The sequence below is a fragment of the Bemisia tabaci genome, chromosome 6 (assembly GCF_918797505.1).
Source record: "Bemisia tabaci chromosome 6, PGI_BMITA_v3".
Taxonomy (NCBI): domain Eukaryota; kingdom Metazoa; phylum Arthropoda; class Insecta; order Hemiptera; family Aleyrodidae; genus Bemisia; species Bemisia tabaci.
The window spans coordinates 11669732-11691023 of NC_092798.1; the positions used below are offsets into that span (position 1 = coordinate 11669732).

Here is a 21292-nt window from a genome sequence, read left to right on the forward strand (position 1 = left end):
TGCGTGAATTGAAACGACCAGCTCATGAAAACTCAATGCTCTACGTGATTCACATCGCGCGCTAAACGTTATCATGAACGCCTCAGCGATATAAAAATCTGGCAACCTCGGTCTTGATGCTTTGGCTCAGCTATAGCAAATTGCTAATAGTTTGAACAACACATGGTGGGAAATGAACATTGCTCGATTGAGAAGCTTGTTGAAACCGTTGTAGTACGTGATTTGACTCACGTAGAGCTTTGAGTTTCTTGTGAGCGGGCAGTTCAAATTCCTCGTAACCAATGTGAAATAAAAACGTGAATATCTTCGTTAGGAGTTGGATTCAGTAATTTTCGTTGTGCGAATCGTGTTTTACGTAAAATTCTGGTTAAGAAACTTGTATCAGATTGCTTAAATTCGTACCTTGTCTAGTGGTCCATTCTGCCAACCTAAGGAAGAACGCGGCATGAATATTCAAGAGTTGCCAAATTTCTCTTGATAAAATATGTATTTTTGACGGAATTCAAGTATATTTTCCCTAGAAATTTTCAGATATTTTAGATCAAATTGCATACATAATTGTCTGAAAATTTTGGAAAATAATATTAAGAATTTTCCCAGTAAGTTCGGTTTTTATCGAAGGACATTTGGCTACGTCTGAAGGCTCATATGGCGTTTTCCCTTAGCACGGCAGAATGAGTGTCTTAAAGAATATAATTTAACTAATTCATTTTTACTGATGAGTAAAGGCAAGTCAAGGAGACATCACTTGAGATGGAAGAAGATATACTCTTTTTGCCAATCAATTCTCTTTACTCAAAGTCTGCCCTATCGTATCGCCATGAAGATTTCTGCATTGACTATCGCACCAAGGAATGAACTGTTATTGTGGTTCATTCTTTGACAAACATAATAATCCTCCATTCATTCGACTCCTCTATGAAGTACGTCGTTGGCACCATTCAGCTTTTCAAGATTTTAACATTATTTGTTAACCCCTCATTTTTAGGCCAGACAATAGGATCAAAATCTAAAAATCTCTCTCTGTAATTTCAGCCGCTTGAAATTTTTTTTCCTCGAGGAGGGAATAATGAAATCTTCTAACCGTTAATTTTTAACATCTTTGATGTTCTGAAACTGGGAACGCTTTTCGTACTAGTTGTGATGAGCTCTTTCTAGTACCTATTGAAGATTCTATCTCTGACCAATCTCGTCAGATTTAACCAACATTTTTACTAGGGAGACTTCTCCATTGTCGACATTTTGAAAAAGGTAACATGAACAAAAGAAAAAAATATATTGTTCTTCTGAGAAATTTTTGAATAACCACACACCGCAAATTGAACGCTTATAGGTGAGAATCTAATAATGAGACATCCTAATAAAACGAAAAAACAGGAAATCGTGGTAACACATTGTGAGCTTAATAATGACATAAAGAAAGCCCTTGGAATTTAGCCTTGAAAAAGGGGCCAGGGAGCCCCAAAACGCGTCGGCGATTTTAATTTATTTGGGTGCGTTTAAGTTTTTTAGTTCCAGCTGTCTTAATAAAACATCCTCTCTGACGGAATGTTTCAATGCTGAAAAGTAAACACTTTTAAGTTAGGATCAGAGGAAAAAAGAGAAACGTGTACAAATAGATCAATGTATTCATGACTTGGAATCAAAGCATAAGAAATAGAAAAATACACTGGTATCACAATACTGAATATGGAATGTGTGCTTAGTTTACCTCATTCACTCTTAAGAGCTAAAACCTGATTCACAAAAAGAAAAATAATAATTATCGTTTGGACTGTAAAATATAACAAAATAAAACAACAGGATGAAACAAAAAATGAAAAGACTAGGGGAAAAGCCACCTACTTTTCTAAGAAAAGTAACAAAAACTGTTCTGCGACTCTCGCAACACAAAGATGTATAAAAACCTAATGGCACTTCTTTCTTGAAAGTTTTTTTTAGGTTCTTCTGTCTAATGTATAATTTGACTAATTTTTTTTCGGAAAGGGGTCTTTCTGCATAGAATGATGAAACAAATGCCAACAGAGGGATCACTTGTAGAATCAGAGACAAAGCAAAGGGACATCGGCTTTGAAATAGCGAACGTTATTTACAAATAGAATACTGAAAGGGTTACATTTTTTAAGTTAGCTAAACACCACTCCTTAAATCTCACTGTCACATGAACCCTATGCACTTAGGAACTAATGAGTTCCTACACTGTCCCAAGGCGGATAAAGAGTGGTGGTCGCATTTCGTACCCTCTTGATGTCACACAGCATTGGGTACTTTTCGGGTACATCCTGATTGCATGGCAAAGCATGTACCCTCTGCACGTCACAGCCTTAAAATGGCAGTTCAACTCGAAATGCGACCACCTTTCTTTATCCGCCTTGACACTGTCCATTTTGGGCCCTATATTAGAGTGCCCTTCTACTTGTGTAACTTCATTATTCACAATTTTAGTTACAAGAAGAATTGGAAAAGCTACTTTCAAAAATTTTCCAGAATCATTGAACTACATCTGAAATTGTGCAAGAAATAATTTTCCTTGAGGGTCAAGAAGAAGACACCTTCCAGTGTACGGTCTCAAGTCCTCAAGTGGTGATTCAAAACAGAAAATGTGATATGACAACAATTTAGACATACAATGAGAGAAAGACTTCGTAAAAGAATAAACATTAAAAACTAATTGTTCAAGTTCCGCCAAAGAAAACACACAATAGTACTTCAAAAGAAAAAACCTTTGGATGTTTATAGTGCCCTTGATGCACTTGCCAAGTACGATTCCATGAAAGACAGGTAATTTTTTTAATACTCGATTGTCACACACTTCACCTTTAAATATTCTGACAATGCCTCCTCACCTGAAATAAAGCGGAATTAAAATCAGAAGTTACAAATTTGATGCCTTATCTGCATGGGTCAACTCTTGCAGAGTCAAAGGATAACTTCACCTTTTGTTTCACTAACCAATTTTAGCTGGTCTATCAGACTGACTATATTAAAATCGCTAAACTACTTTGGCAAAGGTTAGGGGGAAGTTTTTATGTACTTACGAGACATTAAGAGTAAGTTGTAAATTGTAGTATTGATAAGAATGGACTCCAAGACAAGATACAAATTTAAGCATTCTTCGATGTTATTCCTCCTCGAAATTTCACGAAGAACACAATTTGCATTACAAAAATTAACGAAATCAACTCCTAGCCAAAATATTCACGTGTTTATTTACCAGTGGTCACAAAATATTTGAATCTCGCCTGCTTAAAGAAGAGACTATCAGAGTCTATGTGAATCAAATTGCGAACTACAACAATTTTCGTGAACGGTCTTGGTCTAGCAGTGATCCTTTTCCGCCCTGTTTTATTTAATCTGTTGACATTGTGCAACAGCTGAGTAGAAGCCCCAAGATTAAGACTGCATCAATTTCATACCAAACGGATTGTGACTTTTAGTATTTTATGTTAATAAACTGGATTAAGTATGGTTTGTGTATAAGCAGGAAGCTCGAATTCATGCGTTGAAAAACGTCAATATCTCCGTTAGGAGTTTCGTTTGATAATTTGCAAAGCACGAATTGTGTTCTACATGAGGCTCTGATGAGAAAACTATCATAATGCTTAAATTCGCACCTTATCAAGAGGTCCCTTCCTCAGGAAAAGTGACACATCAAACGTATTAACTTATCAACTAAAAAGTTCTCACAATTGCTAAGCAAAGTCTTGGAGGTAAGTTAATGAAAAGTTTGTGGTGAAATTGTGAATGATTCTTCATAAAATTCCAATGAGAATATTAATAGTTCAAAGAAAAATGACCCTACCTTAAAAATCAAAAATTGTGTACCGTTGAAACATAAACAAGAAAAAAAAAAATAAAAAATGTGGCCTGAACTGTATGGAATAAGGTGGTTCCCCACTAAATAGTGTGGTTCCAGCATTATTTTACCACCTCTTTGTAACAATAAACTCTCATCTAAAGCTGTGCATCACATTTCTTGTTTCACATTCTGTGGAAAACAAGGGCTGGCCTGATGCTCATTAGGAAGACAAGAAAAAATGTAGAGAAGACTGAGGTGAAAAAATATCTCTGAGGAAGTCTTACCAAGATCTTTGCCGATTCCAGATCGCTTATAGCCTCCAAAAGGAGCAGCAACATCTGTCTTGTTATATGTGTTGACAAAAACTGTGCCAGCTTCAATTCTTCGTGAGAATTCCAAAGCACGGTTGATGTTCTGCGTGAAAACGCCAGCTGCGAGACCGTACTCGGTATCATTTGCTCTTTGTAATACCGAATCCAGATTACTGCAACAGTTAAATGAGATCAATATTGTCCTTGACTGTGTAAAATTGAAAGTAAACTCTCCAGTTGCTAAACATGTAAAAACTATGAACAGTACGGACAAGCACACCCCCAGTCATCTGCCATAACCGTTTCTTTCCCTTCTAAGATAATTTAAAATTCTCTTCAGAGGATTATCTATCTCTCTTGAGAATTAAAGTTTTTGGTTTCATTTACTTTTTCTTTCTTCAGAATATAATAATCTGAGGGAAACTCTGAATTCTGGCACGGTTGCGTCTTTGTGTGGGTAAATGTAGTCACATGATACAGGATGTGCTGTAATTTTCCCTTTGATGTCGAACTTAACTCTTGTATTTTAAATCTAAAGAAATGTTACCTACTTTTTCACCGATTAAAAATTTATTTTCTTTGAGTTAAAGTAACTTCATTTAAATTAAAGAAAATTTCTTTGACTCACAAAAAATTTCATTGAATTCCATTTCTTTCTGTTCATTTGAATTTGTTTTAAATTTAAAAAAAGGTTTTTTGACCATTTTTCCAATGTTCATTTAATTTATGACACAACTGTGTTTTTGATTTTGATCCCAGAACAGAACCTCTTTCTTTAAGATTAAAAAGAGACAATAAATTTTAGGAAAAGACCCTTGCCATCAACACAAAACTAACCTTCTAATCAAGCGTGCATTTGCTTTGTGTTCAGTAGAACTTGAAAAAGCAAACAAAGTAAAGAGTTGATAAAAAGTCAGCCAAGCAAGAAAATTTCTGACTTCTACCTAACCAGTATAGACTTTCAGCGCCTCATGTTTTTCAGCACTATTTTGATTTAAGAGTTTTTAAAAAAGTTGTAATTTTATTTTTTAATTTTTTAATAACACTATATTTTTAACTTCTGCCATTTTTCCAAGATGATGGTTTTGAAATACACAGAAAAGCACAAACCTGCCATCGAATGAAGAGATTGCCATTATAGGTCCAAAAGCTTCTTCTTTGGCTATAGTCATGTGATCTTCTACGTCAGTGAAAATTGTTGGTTCAAAGAAAAGTCCAGGTCGATCGCAACGTTTGCCTCCGTGAACTAACTTAGCTCCATCCCGCTTCGCTTGATCACAGTAGGCTATTAACTTTTCTAAATGTTTCTTGTGGTTTTGAGGACCATGACTCACACTTCTGTCCAAAGGATCACCGATGACCTGAAAATTTGAAGACAAAAATAAACAGTTTCTCTTGTGAAAAAAAATAGTTAGCTAGGCTGAGAAACCAAGTATCTCAGCTGGCAACAAAGTCCACGTCTTAATGTACTATATTTTTTGAGCAGACAAAAAAAACAAAAAAAAAATGTAATTTCTTGAAAATTTATGAGACAATCTTTTTCTCTATCTAAAGAATATTGAATGAAAAGTTTGGAGAAGTAATCTGGCTTGTTTTTCTTTGAAAAGTAAAACTAATGCAAAAGTTCTGAAACACAGCCATCAAAGTATGCAGTTCCCGAGTTTAGTCATCAGAAAAGATTATCTTTAAACTACAATTAAGCCTACAGTCAGTTGCTTTCAAGACCAATCTACACAGGTCAGTCATTCTTGAAGGCGAGTCTTGGAACTTAACTGCACAGTGACGTAGAACTGGCTGTTTGCAATGTATTTCTTATAGGAGCAGCCGATGTGACGTCACACAAGCTGCAGCCAAGTTAAGGCCGGGCAAGGGAGTGGATATCAACAAGATGCGCAATGAGTAACCTGTTTGGATTGGTCTTGATTGCTTTCTTTTTGATAAAATGATGGAAAATATAAAAAATCTTCAGTCTTAATGATGTTTAATTTTTCCATTTGATCCCTTGTCAAATTGAAGATAGCATTGTTTACCGCTTGCTTTAGGAAAGAAGTTGTCAATTTGAAAGACCATGAAAAGAAAAGAAAGACATGAATTGCAAAAAATGCACTTTAATAATTTTTCTTGACTTTCAGCATAAAGAAAAAACTCTCAAAAATCAAAATGCATCACACATTTTGAAATCTATCAACACTATTCTCAAAAAAATGTCAACAAAAAGTTGTAAAAACTAATTGAAACATTTCAAAATAAATAAACTTTCAACAAGACATCTATGTTTTCTCCTTACGTTCTTAATGGGTCTGCTGCATGCAAGAGATACAGCCAAGTGAATAGACTTTCTACGAGTAAAATCAAACAAAAACCATGATAGGCACACCTAAATTGTCTGAGAAGAACTTGTAGGTTTACAGTTTGCATAATTTGTAACACACTTTTTCAATTTTACCACTTCTGCAGGCAGTTTTTCCTACTAGTTGGTAATAACGTTTGCACAGAGAGAGAAGCAAGAAAATACCTAACCTAAATCAACAAACAATGCAATGTGTGATTTCAAATGATTTCAAACTTTCGTTTTTGCAAAACAAAGAAATAAGATGGAAACAAACGGTCGAGAATGACTGAAATCATACGAGGGGAAACCTTTGCAAGACTGTTTATTTATTTAGATTAGGTTTCCTCATGGATCCTTCTGGGCAAACCTGGTTGCTGGCGACTGGTAAAAAGCTGCCTGCGAACAGGGGAAATTTGAAAGGAACACGTTATAAATTATGCAAAGTGCGTGCTGAAGAGTGGGTTTCATACTTTTTTATGTGCTTGTCATGATTTTTGGTACTCTCGGTTAAAGACTCACAATTTTTTTTGTTTCTTCAACCACCTTCTGGACGAATTGGTCGTAAATACTGGATTCAACAAAAACTCTGCCAGCAGCAATGCAGTTTTCTCCCTTGTTAAAGAACACTCCACCCATACTCTGAAACAGTAAGGAAGTTATTGTGTGCATTGATAAAACCCACCTAGCAATATGATATCTGTTTCCCTTCATTCTTCTCTTCACATAAAAATGTGTCTCCCCTCCAAAAAAGACTCATTTAAACTTGAAAACGGAGGACAAAATCTCATTTGAATCAATTCGCTCAATCCTATAAAAGAACAATAATCATCTACGCTTGATCTTTGTACTGATCAAATTTAAGGCAGGTGTAAGTTTCAACCATTAGTTGGAGAAACACTTTCCCTATAGCTACCAAACATTGCACACTGCTATGCTAAGACGAAATTCTAAATAAATGAGGGACACATGGGAAGCTAATGAAACTGCAGGAATCAGAAGCGAGCTTTATAGAAAGCAAAATGCTGGTGTTGATTTTACAATAATATTTTAAACCATAATGAAACACTTTGTGTACTACTGCAGAGGGGTAGCAGTGCTGGACCAGGAACTTTTTCCTCTTCTCAATCATTTTCTGCAAGTGTAATTTTTCAGTTAACCCAACAATTTGGTGCACTAAATTTGCAACCACATTTATTTTGTATGGAATAGAAATAGACGGGAAAAGGTGGGGACAAGGCTGAAAAACCACACAATAATTACCGGTAACATTGTTTTTAACTTTTGTTTCTGTAGATTTTTTAATTCTTTTTGACGGTTGTTAATGACCAGGTGACCGATCGGAACGTCCCGTGATTTGTAATTATTGTGTGTTTTTTCAGCCTTGTCCCCCCCTTTTCCTGTCTATTTTTATTCTATGTTCTCAGGCTGCTGTAGTGTACTTCTATCTTTATTTTGCATGTGTGTGATAGAACAGAAAGATGGTTGGGGTGCCCAGAGCTGTAGATTTCTAATGCCATATATAACGAATGGTGTTTCCAGTGTGTGACAGGGTCATAGTTCATGACTCTAGACATAAATCATTCTCCTCCTTAGGATGTAATGGACAAGACAATCAGTGTTGAAAACTCCAAAATAAGCGGAATGTCACTCTAATGCTTGATGCAAAAATAAACTGATCAATGAAATGACAGAACAAGCCAACTAACTACCTCAAATGAAAGGCTAATAACATACCATTTTAACAGACTTCTCTAAATCGCAGTCACTGAAGATAACGAGAGGGGATTTTCCTCCAAGTTCAAGAGAAACTTTCTTGAGATTAGAGTCAGCTGCACTTCTTAAAATTGAGTGCCCTACCGCTGTGCTTCCAGTGAAACCTATTTTGCGCACTTTTGGATGTTTTGCTAGGGCCTCACCTACTTCTTTCCCTAAAATAGAAACACACAATGAAGAGTTAATTTCCAAAAAATAATTAGAAAACAACAAAAAGTTCAGATTGATGAGCCTTATTTGAAATTAGAACCTGTCCATAATGCTGAGAAAACAGACAAAAAACAAAAATAATCAAATAACTCAGTTGAGCAGGTCATGAAAACGTGTTTTGAAGGCCAAGTTTTATGAATTAATGAAGAAAAAATAAATATCCTTCTCTTGCCAAAGATTTGCATGAACTAAAAATGCAGCTAACATTCTTTGAAAGAGACAGTGGGTCACATACTTTTTAATGGAGCGTAATTTAATGTAAAATTAATTAATTCATTGAGTTTCTGAATAATACCAGTACTTGTAAATTCTAGGTTTCACTTTATCGGAGCTGCCTCTGTAATTAAAAAAAACTCGGCATTTTACCTCTATAATTCGAACCTCTTAAATGCGGCATTTCTCCTGATGGGCCCTCTTTGATTTGAAATCTTGATAATTCTAACAAATCCCTCTTTCCCTTGAATTTAGAATTATCAAGGGGCATCTGTATATGTACAGGGAAAATGCTGTCATCTCTTGATTTCTGATTTAGCAAATAATCAATGGGCGATAGAAAAGGGGGCGATTCTTGAAAGATGACAAAACTGGGTTTTATTCGTTAAAATGTACGTGAAACAAGGAATATTCATCAAGACGAACTGCCTAATTTGGACTTGATTATTTATGATGGATTCGAATGTGAGAAAAACAGTGTTACCAACTTACGATAGCTGCCACTGATGTTATATTACCTGTTCCAGGTATAATATTGATCACGCCAGGAGGAAAACCTGCTTTTACAGACAGTTCCGCAAACTTCAAGGCAGTCAATGGAGTGACTTCTGCAGGTTTTAGAACAACTGTATTGCCTGCAGCTAGACACGCTGCCATTTTCCAAGAAAGCATCATCAAGGGGTAATTCCAAGGAATGACTAATGCACAAACTCTATAGAAAGCAAGACGGAGAAAGAGATAAAAAACAAAGCAATGATTGAGCGCTGGACCGGGGCTGAAGCGCAGGTCGCAGATGGATTTGTATAAATAAGCACCAAAATACGTAATAATCGTAATGAAATGCGTAATGTTCTCAATTCCTTTTTCAAAGGTGGGATATCCGTAAGCGCCATTTTTGAGCCCACCCTGAATTTCCTCGACTCGATGACATTTTGCTCATTGAAGGTCTACCTTCGGTGGAAAGCATCATGATTTGGTCATTTTTGGGTCTTGTACTGACTTGAGCATGGGTGTGAACACCGATTTTGATGAAAAATATGAGTTTAGCGAGTTTGCGATCGAATGCCGAAAAATCTGTATTTTCCGCCAAAATCGGCCGTCAGACCCGTGTTTAGGCCAGTATTACCTGAAAAGAGATCGGAAATGACCACATTATGATACACTCGATAAAATATGAAGCTTCAGTGAGCAAAAAATTGTAGAATGGAGGAAATTCAAAAGTGAGCCCAAAAACAGCCCTTATCAATACCCCTTCGTTGCATGACAAAGTTGTGTGACAAAAATGCCATATTGCTAGAAATCGTTGATATACATCACTTTTTGTTTCCTTTTTTCAAAGTTAAAAAATCTTTTTTTAAGATGGATATTTTGATTGGTTTTATGTACAGTTAAAGTTACATCCTTACGTGAATTTTATGCTTACTTGCTCTTCTTTAACAGAGATTAAATGGACGGAAAAGTGGTTTGGCATAAAAATCTCTCATCAATTTTGGCTGATTTATGAATATGAATGTCAATCAATAAAACGAAATTTTGTGAATAAACTACTAACTATTTCAAGAAAAAATTTTACGAAGCAGAGCCGTGCAAATGTCCAGGTTTTTATGGGTAATTATGGGGAGATAGCCACTCTGACTGCTTGATGAGTACTGACAAATGTTTAATGTTGTTTTAAAAAAATTTCATATAAGAGCGCAATACATATAACGACAATTTTCAAAATTACCCCTCACCTGGACCAGAGCAACTATGATCAAATTTTGTTGAATGAAAAAATAGATGTGAGCTTTTATATAGTTTGCATCATTAATGTTAATTATTGGCATTGGTGATTAATCCAACAAAATTAAAACGCACTACGCTCTCATCCCTGGATTGGAGAGACTTGCAATAAAGAAACTTTTAAAATCTTGCTCTTGCTACGGAGCAAAGAAAGACAAATCAATAAAATGAGCTGGCTGAAGGGAGTGAATCGAGAGAAAATTGAGGAAAACAGGAGGTAGGTTGGAGGGGAAAGAGTGTGGAAGAAAATCTTAAACAAAAGAAATCTATTATTTCTGCATCAAATTCATACAGGTCCTTCGTGGATCTGAAATGTGTCCTCAAGTTTTACGTTTCATGTGGCACCTTCCCCAAGTAGCTCATCCAAGGGAGTAAGGATTTATTGACAACTTTAATTTCATTCTTTGGTTAAAAAATGGTCCTTCTCCATTGATTTCGTAACATTCAATGGCTTAAAATAATTTTTACTTGATGGCAATTTGATTGAAACAAGTTTAAATTATTACAAATTATTCCTAATAATTTCAACTTCTTGAATCAACAGTACTGGTGATACCTCTAAAAATTGCAATTCTATCTCAACTCTCTTCCAACTGCTCCCTTGAGGTCAACTCCTTGCCCTCATAATGCAATAATTGGACTTTGCCATTGCTATTAATCCCAATCAATACTACTTAGGTTAAAGACACATTATGACGATTTCTAGAAGAGATCAAAGGAGGGCATTTCATTGCACAGGGCAATGGGAGTAAAGAAAAAGAGAATTTTTGTGAGGTGTGAATAAAATGGCTGAGAAGATAGAACGGAGACACATGAAGGTGTTACAATGGAGGAACAAAAATTTACCAGAACATTGAGAAGCAGAAGACATAAGCTGAGAATCTAGTGCTACACACCCAAATGGCTCTTTGACCGTGTAGGTGAGGTTATGGTTCGGTCGAGCGTGGCTGATAGGAATTGTGGAGCCTTGTATTTTATCCGTCCAACCTGCAAAATAGCGCCACGTTTCGATGGACATACCAATGTGTGTTTTAAGCGCCAGAGTGTAGACTGCACCGGAGTCCATGGATTCTAGGGTAGCAAGCTCTTCCTTATGCGCTTCCATCAAGTCTGCTAGGCGGTTCATAAGGACCCCTCTGTCTCTACTGCTGATTTTTGACCATTCACCTTTGTTGAAAGCTGTGCTGGCTGCTTCTACAGCTGTATCTACATCAGCTTCAGATGCACATTGAACCTGATTGGAGCCAGAAGAAAATGGAAATAAAAACTCTATCAAAATAGCAAGTTTGGGAAAGAGCCCATCAATTTTAAGGAGGGAACTGAGATGATGACTGCAGGGCGGAAGTTTAACTTTTCTCGATGTTACTCTATGTGCTGCAGTAAAAAAATGACGGAACGTAAATAGGATTTTGCAGGAGGATTTATATTGTTCAAGATACATTTATAAGGGGCTCTCTTTCAATTACCAAGATGCTTAAGAGAGATGGGTGAATTGACAAGTGTTTTTGTCAAAATAAAATGACTTTACAAAGAGCAGGTATGTTAGAACACAGTGTATCATACATTTTTTACATGATTTTATACACTTAATATTGGGCAATTAAACCGAGAAACTGCCAGTTTTTATAATTCACTTTTCATGTCTTAAATGTAATACCTCCGTAATCCTAGTTTTTGAAGAGTGGTGTTAATTTTTAATTTTAAGATTCTTCAAAAATTAAAACTTTAACTCATTTATATTTTATTTTATTAATATTTTTTTAGACAATATAATTTATTTAAATGAAACTAGGTAATCTTAAGTTTAACCGCAACTGCAAACACTTTGTTAACTGATAATATACATTCCCCTTATGCTTGTCCCTAACGGATAGAATTCCGTGGGGCCGTACCGACTTGCAAACAAGGGCTTAATTTTGTGGTTCGATTTTAAGACTCTATCAGGCTCTGAAGGCCAAGAGGGACATCACATCAAATAATATCAAAATTTAGCTGGCGCCAAATTTCTTGATATACCACCTGCAGTCCTTTCGTTGATGCTGAGCTCCTTCATAATCCGTACAGTACCCTTCAACTTTACATAAATTGTAGACAGCCACCAAGATCCGATTTGCAAAATTACTGGTTTAATTACCTGACAAATAAGACTTTCATCTGCAGGATTGATACAGTCCAGTGTCTGACCTGAGGCTGAGTTAACAAACTTCCCGTTGATAAACAGCTGAGTAGGGAATCGAAGCTCGAGATTATTGACTTGAATATCTACTCCATCGTAAACACATGATTTTTCCGATGAACTCTGTCTGGATGTGAGAATGACTTCTTGACAGAAATCCTCAAAAGCTGGGTTCATATAAATTACTTCATTTTGGAGAGAAATCTTCAGTCTGTCTTTAATTTCCTCGATTAATCTGCAAACCGACAAAATTACTTCATGTTATAGGCGGCAAATGCGAATAAAAATGAAGACTGATTCAGCCTGATAACTAAAAAGCAATAATCATAACAAGTTGCAGTTCAGTTGATAGGTTATTCAACTTTTATTCACTGCACTTAATTGAAATAATATCTGAATCAAAACTCGTCCTTTACCGCTACTTATGCATTGTATGAAAAGAGAGATGGGGATCGGTCAGTTTCAAAACCTGAAAGGTCCATTTTTGAATGAGTTCTGACAGGTAGATAATCAGTCTTGTGACCTTTGAGAGACATCAGGAAACAGACTTGCCAGGTTTTGAAATTTGCTGACTCATAAGAGTCATTAATTTTACCTGACTACATCCATGGATCCAGCCCCTGAGCCGAAGAAATGAGTAGACTCTGTGATGTCATTATTCAGAATACTCTTCCAGATGGATTTCAAATCACCAATGAGTTTTTCTTCTGTTTCTGTGAACTGAATTTTCTCGGATTTTGAGTTGGCGTTGAAGAAGTCTGCTGCTTTGATCATCTTTCCACCTATTGACAGTCGTTCTACATTAACCTGTCAGTAAAAAGAATAATTTAACCTGTAAATATTGAAGATTGAATAATGACCAAGCTTTGAAAAAGAATGTTACCCAGTTGGAACTGGTCAGGTTTCATGACGACTCCTCGAAGCCACAATCAAGGACTTTGACAATTTCCCAAAATTCAATGATAATAAAAAATTTACAAATTTGAAAATATTAAAGGTTTTTTCAAGATGTCATGAACCCTTAAAAGGTTCCTTTGAAGTACTGTCCAGTAGCGAAATTTAAAGTAAGGTTTAAATGATTTGGATGAGAGACATTCATTTTAGAATTCCATCATCTGCCACTTTATTATGATACATTTAAGCATTTAAATGCCTCAGCATCTTTGATTTAATGGAATACTATTTTCTGGTTTCTTAAAAAAGCAGTTGAACTTGTTTGAGTTAGAATATGATCAAAGCCATACAAAAATGCGTACCAATTTTTTATCGGAACCAACTATTATCAGACCCTTCTCATGAACGAGTCCTTCCCCTTCCATTCCTGATATTTGCAGTGCTGTACCTTGCGGCAATGTTCCTTGCCACAACGATGCACCAAACATTCTAACTTCCTCGCCATTTACAGTTGTCCAAGCACCAGGAGCGCTATCCAAACCACGAATAAAATTATACAGCTCTTCTGCGGTTTTTGACCAGTCTACCTGCAGAAACAGATGAAGCCAATACAGATATAAACATTAGGATAATTAAGACTCATAGATTTGATTATTTCGAGGATTGACTATGTGATTATTAATCAATTTCCCAGAAAAAATGAGGAGTGCAAGTTTTTACTGAAGTTAGCTCATAATAAAAACAAAAGGCATAAACAAAAGAGAGGATATATAATAATCAATTCAAAGCAAATACTCCATCTTATCTAAATGGGCAGACTGCGACAAACATCAATTCATAAGCCAAACAAATTTCTTGCTTATGACATAGCAGCCAACAAGAGGGTAATTTCAAAGGTTGAGGATACGAGCTCTAAAAGTAAAAGTTTCCGTCTAGTCAAACTCAGTGAGTATTCATCATTAACAAATTAATGTCAGCAGACTCGTACGGTTACGTCCTGGAAAAAAATGTCACAAGAATAAAACTTACTTGCTGTAAACTTTTTTTTCGGATCGAGGGTTCAAAGGAAACATTCTCAGTGCTTTGAGCAATTTTAGGAGCTTTATTGTTGGCTACCAGTGTCACCGCTTCAACCTGAAAAAAAGAATCGCCACTCATTGACAGAGAGATTATAAAGTACACTTAGAAATACAGTAAGCAAAAACATCACGCTTTAAGATTACAGAATAAATGTAATTCCAGAGTTTTCAAAGTTCCTGACTTTCCGAGGATGACACACAAACATGTTTCCTGCAGCATAAATTTAGTGTAAAGTTTAAGCTCTGTTGAAAGTATAGATGGGCCTGATCGGAGTCTTTCAAAAGTTTTGATGGAACCAAAAAGTTCAAGTTTTTAGAGCAAAATTTCCTGTCTTTCCCCAATGGTTTTTCAGTTGAGTTTAATTAACTGACTTCTCCAGATTTTCTTAGTCCTCTCGAGAACTTTTCACACTGAATTTTTCAAGTAGTTAAATATAAGTGAAAAATTTGCGAAATTGAAGTAATCTCAGGGGATGCACACTTATATCAAAAGTCTAAAGGTTGATGAAGATAAAGAGGGAAAAATAAGAGATTATCATGTCGAGACGGAAAAAAAAGTGGTAATTATAAAAAAATAGGATGACCTTATAATTTAAATCTTTCGTGTACTTCACAACTCTCTAAACCTAATTTTCACCAAACTGACAGAGACAACAGCCGAACAGCTCACTACAAATAGAGTATGCGATACGAAACTGTGAGGGTGCTCATACTGTCACCCTCCTGACACAGGGGCGGAACTGCTTTTAGAGTTGAGCCCTATAACTCCATGTTTGTTATACCATGTTGTTTTATAACTCCATGCTTTAAAGGGCTAACATGGCAATGGAGATATATCTCCATGTCAGAGAGACGGCAATATGTTGGTGGCTCTGAGAGAGGCTGTCCAAGGGGCAGGTCAGCCCGGAATAAAGAAGTTCACATAATAATGCGGCCTGAGCAACTGTCGGGAACTGAGAGTTATCGATCAAAATCAGCAAGCAGCTTACATAAGAAGATGCGTAGGAGATGCAGGCTAATTGCAGCAGACATGTGATTTGTCAGGGTGCCACAAAGATATAGTGACTATAGAATCCTTAAGATGTTGATCTTTTCCATAAAAAAGGTATCAAAATAATGAAGTATCAAAACATTTTTGCCCAAGGGACAATCATGCCTTCTAGGTAAAAATGCAATATATTCATGCCTTCTGCACTATAAAATAGATGACTGGATAATCTTTTCAAAGTAGATTTCTGCATGATAGCCCAGCAACAGCATATTAAAGATTCATTGTTCATCGATTTCACAATTGGAGCGAAAAAAATAGTGTTGTTCTTCACTCGTCGATAAAGTTATTGAAATTGCGCTCAGGTGGTGTTGTTTCTTAGACAACAAAATGTTAATTAAAACTGATTTCATTAAGATGGAATGGGAAAAGGCTTTAGTGAATAATTCAACTTACCATTCCGAGAATTCCTTGAGGGTAGAGAAATCGATTGTACAAAGTATCAACAGTATCAGTCGGTTCTACTTTACAAGATTTTTGGAGTAAAATTGGACCAGTATCGAGACCATCGTCTGCCCAAAACACAGAGAATCCAGCTTCTTTGTCTCCATGGATTAGAGTCCTGCACACGAGGATATCAAAACTGAATCGATGATTCTCAACATAAGTCCATGTTAAAATTGCTACCAGTGCAATAAGACACTTTAAAATAAGGAGATTTATAGGAATTACACATTAAATTTTTTCGAGAAATACAGGGATTGCAAAACACCTAATTCCACAATATTGATAGCAAAATTCGAGAAATGCATAAAGTCTCAATTGCAAAGTTTGAAAATCTCCAGTTATATTTTATTTTCTTCAGAGAAAATTAATCAGGATGTTCTTAGCGATTTTGTGTGATTTTTTTCAAAAGGAGTGAAGAAAATTCACAGAAAATTTCATCAGAAACTTTTGGTTAATTTTCCAATAATAAATAAATAAATAAATAAAAAGAGCAGAGACTTACAGTAGTTACAGCGTTGCAATGTTACACCTTTTTAACCATTTATACCTTGACCATCAGTAGGAATTTTTTCTCATCGATAAAATATAAGCTAAATTTATGTACTTATTTTTGGATGAAAATGTATTAATATTTGGCTCTGTTCATGAACTTCTATTATTTTTGTTGCATATTATAGTCAGAAAAATGTTTGTAAACACTTTAAATGGGTAATCTTGTAAAAGGTAGAAATTTCCTTTTATACACGAGGATTTTCAGGATGGATTGGCTTATGGTTCTAAAAGTAAAAGAAAACCAATCCCCTCAAGAATGTCACTTCATTACCTTCTCAGACTAAAATAATGACCAAGAATGCAACAAAATATATTTTCAGCGCAAGGGCACTAAAAATTTTCAAGAAAAGAAAGACCGATTTGGAAGGCAACTTACCAATTAATAGCTGAAGCACCACGATGCCTAGGGAGAAGGGAAGGATGATAGCAAATAGTTTGAAACTGAGGGTAGTTTATTACTTCCATTGGAATGAATTGAGCACAAAAAGGCAATACGTTCAATTGCGCGCCAGTTTCTTTGTACAGATTTACAATCTCTGGAATGGCATCTTTCCCTTTCCGCCAGTTGGATATTTTAAAAACAGGGATTTTATCAGCAGCCGCAACAGAGGCTGAAATGGGAGTACAAAATCGGTCAGAAAATCCTGAGTTGGTCCTTCTATGAAATAACTTGGAACAGAATAACATCAGTATCTAATCAAATTTGACCTAGGAATGAGTAGACACTCAAGACATGGTTTTCTCCAAGACAGTGTAACTGAAGGTTGGGACAGTTAAATTGTTAGGCAACAATTATCGTTTCACCACAAAAATTCAAAGGCAAGATTGCAAGATCCAGAATCATGAACACCTTTAATAAAGGCAAGAAAATTGTGGAGAGCCTGGGCTTTTTCCTCTTTTCGTTTATTTTAAGCAATAATGCTTCATTGGGCATTTTCTCTAAATTTAAATTATCATGACTAAATAATTGGATCTTTGGGATACTGCTAAAATATGGAAAGTTTACTTTGGGTAGGAAAAAAAAGACCAGATTGGGGGCTTCTAGATCATGAGTGCTGTCCACTGAGCCATTGAGCCACATTGCAATATTGGTGGACATCTCCTCTTATTTCAGTCATATTTTAGATTATTGTAATGGAAAAATTTGAAATGTATTTCAACGGAACTTTCTGAAGTTTGCCCCCACCCTCAAAAAAAAAATAAAAAATTTAAGCCTTCGCAGCAAAATAGATGAGGGGCAATCTCTAGTTATGGATGGGAGTGCATTTCAGAGAAAACCAGTGTTATTTGTGTTGCTCGCAAAAATTTACCCAAGAAAAATTACTTAAATTGCAAATCCTAGACACATGCAAGAGCTACATTTTGAATGATGCCCAACAGGAGTTTTTTTCTAACCATAAAAGAACTTTACCGAGAGGGTCTTCTCGACTGCCTTGGTCAGGAACTGTGAATACACCCACGACTTCATGTCCATTTTTTCTTATCAGCTTATACACTTCTGAAGCAAAAGTGCTCTGACCAATGATAGCTATCTTCAATTTGTTGCTTGTCATCTGAAATTAAAGAGGAGAATTATTGTGACTGCTTCAGACTAAAACATTAGTCAAATGTGCTGGTGATATACAGGTAGGAAAAAGTGGAGAAACAGACTTGATATTTAAAGTTAATATTATCCTTCGGGATTGGTTCAAGATCGTCCAAAGGGGAGAAGGACATTAATGCCAAAAAACTTGAAACTGCAAAATTGATACAGCTGTTAGTGGATTTTTTTTTTCAAAAAAATTCTGGCAGGAAAAAGAAAACTGAAAATGTTTAACTAAACCGCAGTCATGCTGGTTCTTGAATTTTCCGGTTCGAAAAATATAGTTAGAAGAAAAGAGCTAGTTTCAATCTGCCAAACTTGAGCTGAAAATGGTTTGAATGTAGAGTAATGTTGAGCCTTTCTTGGCAAATAATAAATTCTACTGCGCCGAAGATAAATTTTTTGGGAGTATTAGAGAGTGCTTCATGTTGAAAACTGCAACTTCGATTTTTTAAGCTAATTTGATGAAAATCACACTTCTTATAAATTTGCAATTATCTACTTGGGTTTCTTTCCCTGAGGACAGGAATAATAATATAAAAGGGTTTTAAACAGCTGCAAATAACAGGGTAGAAAAAAAGATCTACCCACCATAAATCCTTCAAAACTATTACTGAAGTATCTAACAAAGTAGATAGGTACAATTGAAGATGCTACACAAAAGCTTGGCACTAACAGAAACTATAAGCTACTTAAATGTTAGTGTCTGCTCTTAAAGAGGTTTGAAAGTTCCAATCCTCAAGTTTTTAAATTATTACCTTCCTACAGACACTTGAAAACAAAATTATCTTATCAACGAGTAGCTGCTCACCTGAAAACAAGTTTTCAAGTAAGTAAATCAGAGCTAAATGGTGCTTGTCTAGATAAAAGCAGGAGGAGTGTGGTGATATTCATGATAAGAAAAATGGTAGGGAGCACTGATCTCTTGAACAAAGGAATGTGAGGCTCAGATTATCTCTACCTGCAACCGAGTGCGACTGCTACCTAGGTTCAATGCAACCACAGATGAGGTGACTTGATAAGTTACCTATTTGGTTTCCTTTCCTTGAACTTTTCAGGTATTTGGTGAAGGATGATTGGTTCAGTGAAGAGATGTGTCATACCTGAACTACCCAAGGGGTAAAAGTTCCAATAAATTGCATTGCGAGGTAAAATTATTGCTACTACATCCGACCATTGTGTAGGTTGCCTGTATACTAATGGAAGGGGAATTGAAATTTTTTGCAGTTGAGGTGATTCCATGGGCGCCATATTTTGTGTAATCTTTGACATGCAATATATTGCAATTGCATATATTTGTTTCTTTCATGTTGTAATACCTGTATAATGTACCTGTAAACCACCTGTATAATGGCTGTGATTGCAGCTTTTATGTACGAGAATTTTGAAATAAAAATAAAAATGTTTTCAGCTACTTGTCATTTGTATCAAATTTTGAGATCGCATTTCTTTTGTCACAAAGATTAAAGAATTCACTTATCAAATGTAACAAACAAATTCAACGTAATAAAGGCAGGGTTTCTTAGAGGAAAAATATCGCAATCAAGTGCAGTTTTGATAACAGTGTCGAATGCGATAATGTGCCTCTAAAATGACCCTGCTTTTAATAAGTTGAATTTGTTTGTCAAATTTGATAAGTTAATTCTTCAGTCACATGACAACAGAAATCCGATCTCAAAATTTTATTAATTGACAAGTAGCTGAGGACATGCGACTAATCAATGTGATACATCACACATCGTTCTAACACGAAATAGGACGTCTATCGAATCACCTGAACTTAATCGCAATTTTTCTCTGTATTACAGATTGTCTACCTTTCAATTACATAGGACTCCTTCTCATCACCAAGTGGAGAAGTTCATCTCATGTTTTGGCTTCCAAACATAGAACCCAGCAAAATGATTTATTTGAGACATTGCAATGCTCCTTGTTCTTGCAAGGTTAATCTCCGAAAATTTTACAGGGAACGGTCACGCAAGTACTTGGTCATCTTTAGGCTTTTTTTATAGGTTCAGCTCCATTCGTTACAAACTCCGAAGTCAAAGTTTCTTTATCATACTTGAGCTCTCAATTTTTCGACAGCGTAAGTCCGCAATCACATATCTCGTATACAGTGTCTGAAAATATCCGCCTCGATCTATGTTATTTTTCTGAAGGAGAACAAATTGACGTCTTTCCTGGATGTTTATGCAGAATTTTCTTCGCATAGAGAAGAAAAATCGCGCCGTTGGGTAGTTTTCCGTTTAAAAAAAAAGGTATGACAGGAAATCTGAGACGTCGCTAACTAAGTTATGTGATTGCCGACTTACACCATCAATTTTAAAAAAGTGCTTACATCCATCCCAATATAATCTAGGGACTTTCCTGAAAAGTCAGTCCACGAAATTGCAGTGTTCGTATAACTGTCTTTTGTCAATGTGTAATGAATCCTTAAACCGTAGCTCGCATCGATGGTTGATCATCGAGAGTACCTGTAAAAATGTAGGTAATGAGTGGAAATTAAAAAACTAAATCTATTCTGAAAAGCTTGGATTTGGAGATACAAACCTGTGAGGAGAAACCTCTGCTCCCTAAAGATTGTGATAGGAACCCTATGCAAACAGGGATCATTTTCCGATTTTTATTCATTTCTGACGGTACTGGTGGATGGATTTGAACTCGGCAAAAATTCGAGAGGGAGTATATCTTTGAAAAAACAAAACAGCCTTAATTAAAAAAATACCCTTGGATAATTAGCTACATCCTGAATCTGATAAAACTGATAATATGAGATCAACAAGAAAGTGAATGGAGAAACCAAAGACAGCCATCCAATCATTCACGTGGCCATAGCCGCTGGCTTAGTTGCCAATGGTAACGACATTGTTGTCTAAGAAGGCAAATAAACATTAAAAAGGTACGTTAGAAAAATAAAATTGCGCAATTATATGGTACTTATGACAACCCTGTTTCGACGTTACTTTCAAACACTTCCAAAACACGGAACGACGGCAGGGGGAAAATAATGCTTAATAAGTTAATCACAAAATTAAATGCTTTCTGTTGAAGCCAAAATTACTAATCAAGCCTTAATCTTCAATGATCTACAATA

The 21292-nt window shown here is 35.8% G+C and overlaps 1 protein-coding gene across 3 annotated transcripts; it reads right to left on the bottom strand.

Annotated features, from left to right (window-relative positions):
• Positions 1–1610: 1610 nt before the first annotated feature.
• On the bottom strand, positions 1611–20989 carry LOC109038673 (mitochondrial 10-formyltetrahydrofolate dehydrogenase). Of its 3 annotated transcripts, none has more exons than XM_019053821.2 (15): positions 20749–20989; positions 18028–18169; positions 16993–17227; positions 16014–16179; positions 14520–14624; positions 13853–14077; positions 13192–13403; positions 12555–12831; positions 11317–11654; positions 9157–9350; positions 8177–8370; positions 6962–7081; positions 5221–5471; positions 4084–4283; positions 1611–2846 (listed from the first exon to the last, which is right to left on the bottom strand). In XM_019053821.2, exons 1-15 carry the CDS (start codon positions 20827–20829, stop codon positions 2791–2793), a joined length of 2796 nt encoding a protein of 931 aa, XP_018909366.2. In that variant the 5' UTR covers positions 20830–20989; the 3' UTR covers positions 1611–2790. The 3 variants fall into 3 exon arrangements, with proteins under 3 accessions (XP_018909366.2, XP_018909367.2, XP_018909368.2); XM_019053822.2 differs by lacking the exon at positions 20749–20989 and adding an exon at positions 19302–19355; XM_019053823.2 differs by lacking the exon at positions 20749–20989 and adding an exon at positions 18790–18976.
• Between the last annotated feature and the right edge of the window lie 303 nt (positions 20990–21292).

Bases quoted from the DNA above. Each gene is read 5' to 3' on its own strand.
- LOC109038673 (XM_019053821.2), bottom strand. From the start codon at position 20,829: ATGAATAAAAATCGGAAAATGATCCCTGTTTGCATAGGGTTCCTATCA. The intron at 18,170-20,748 runs GTTTGTATCTCC...CTTTAATTTCAG, and splicing joins GCAGAGGTTTCTCCTCACAG to ATGACAAGCAACAAATTGAA. The intron at 11,655-12,554 runs GTAATTAAACCA...GGCTCCAATCAG, and splicing joins ATGAAAGTCTTATTTGTCAG to GTTCAATGTGCATCTGAAGC.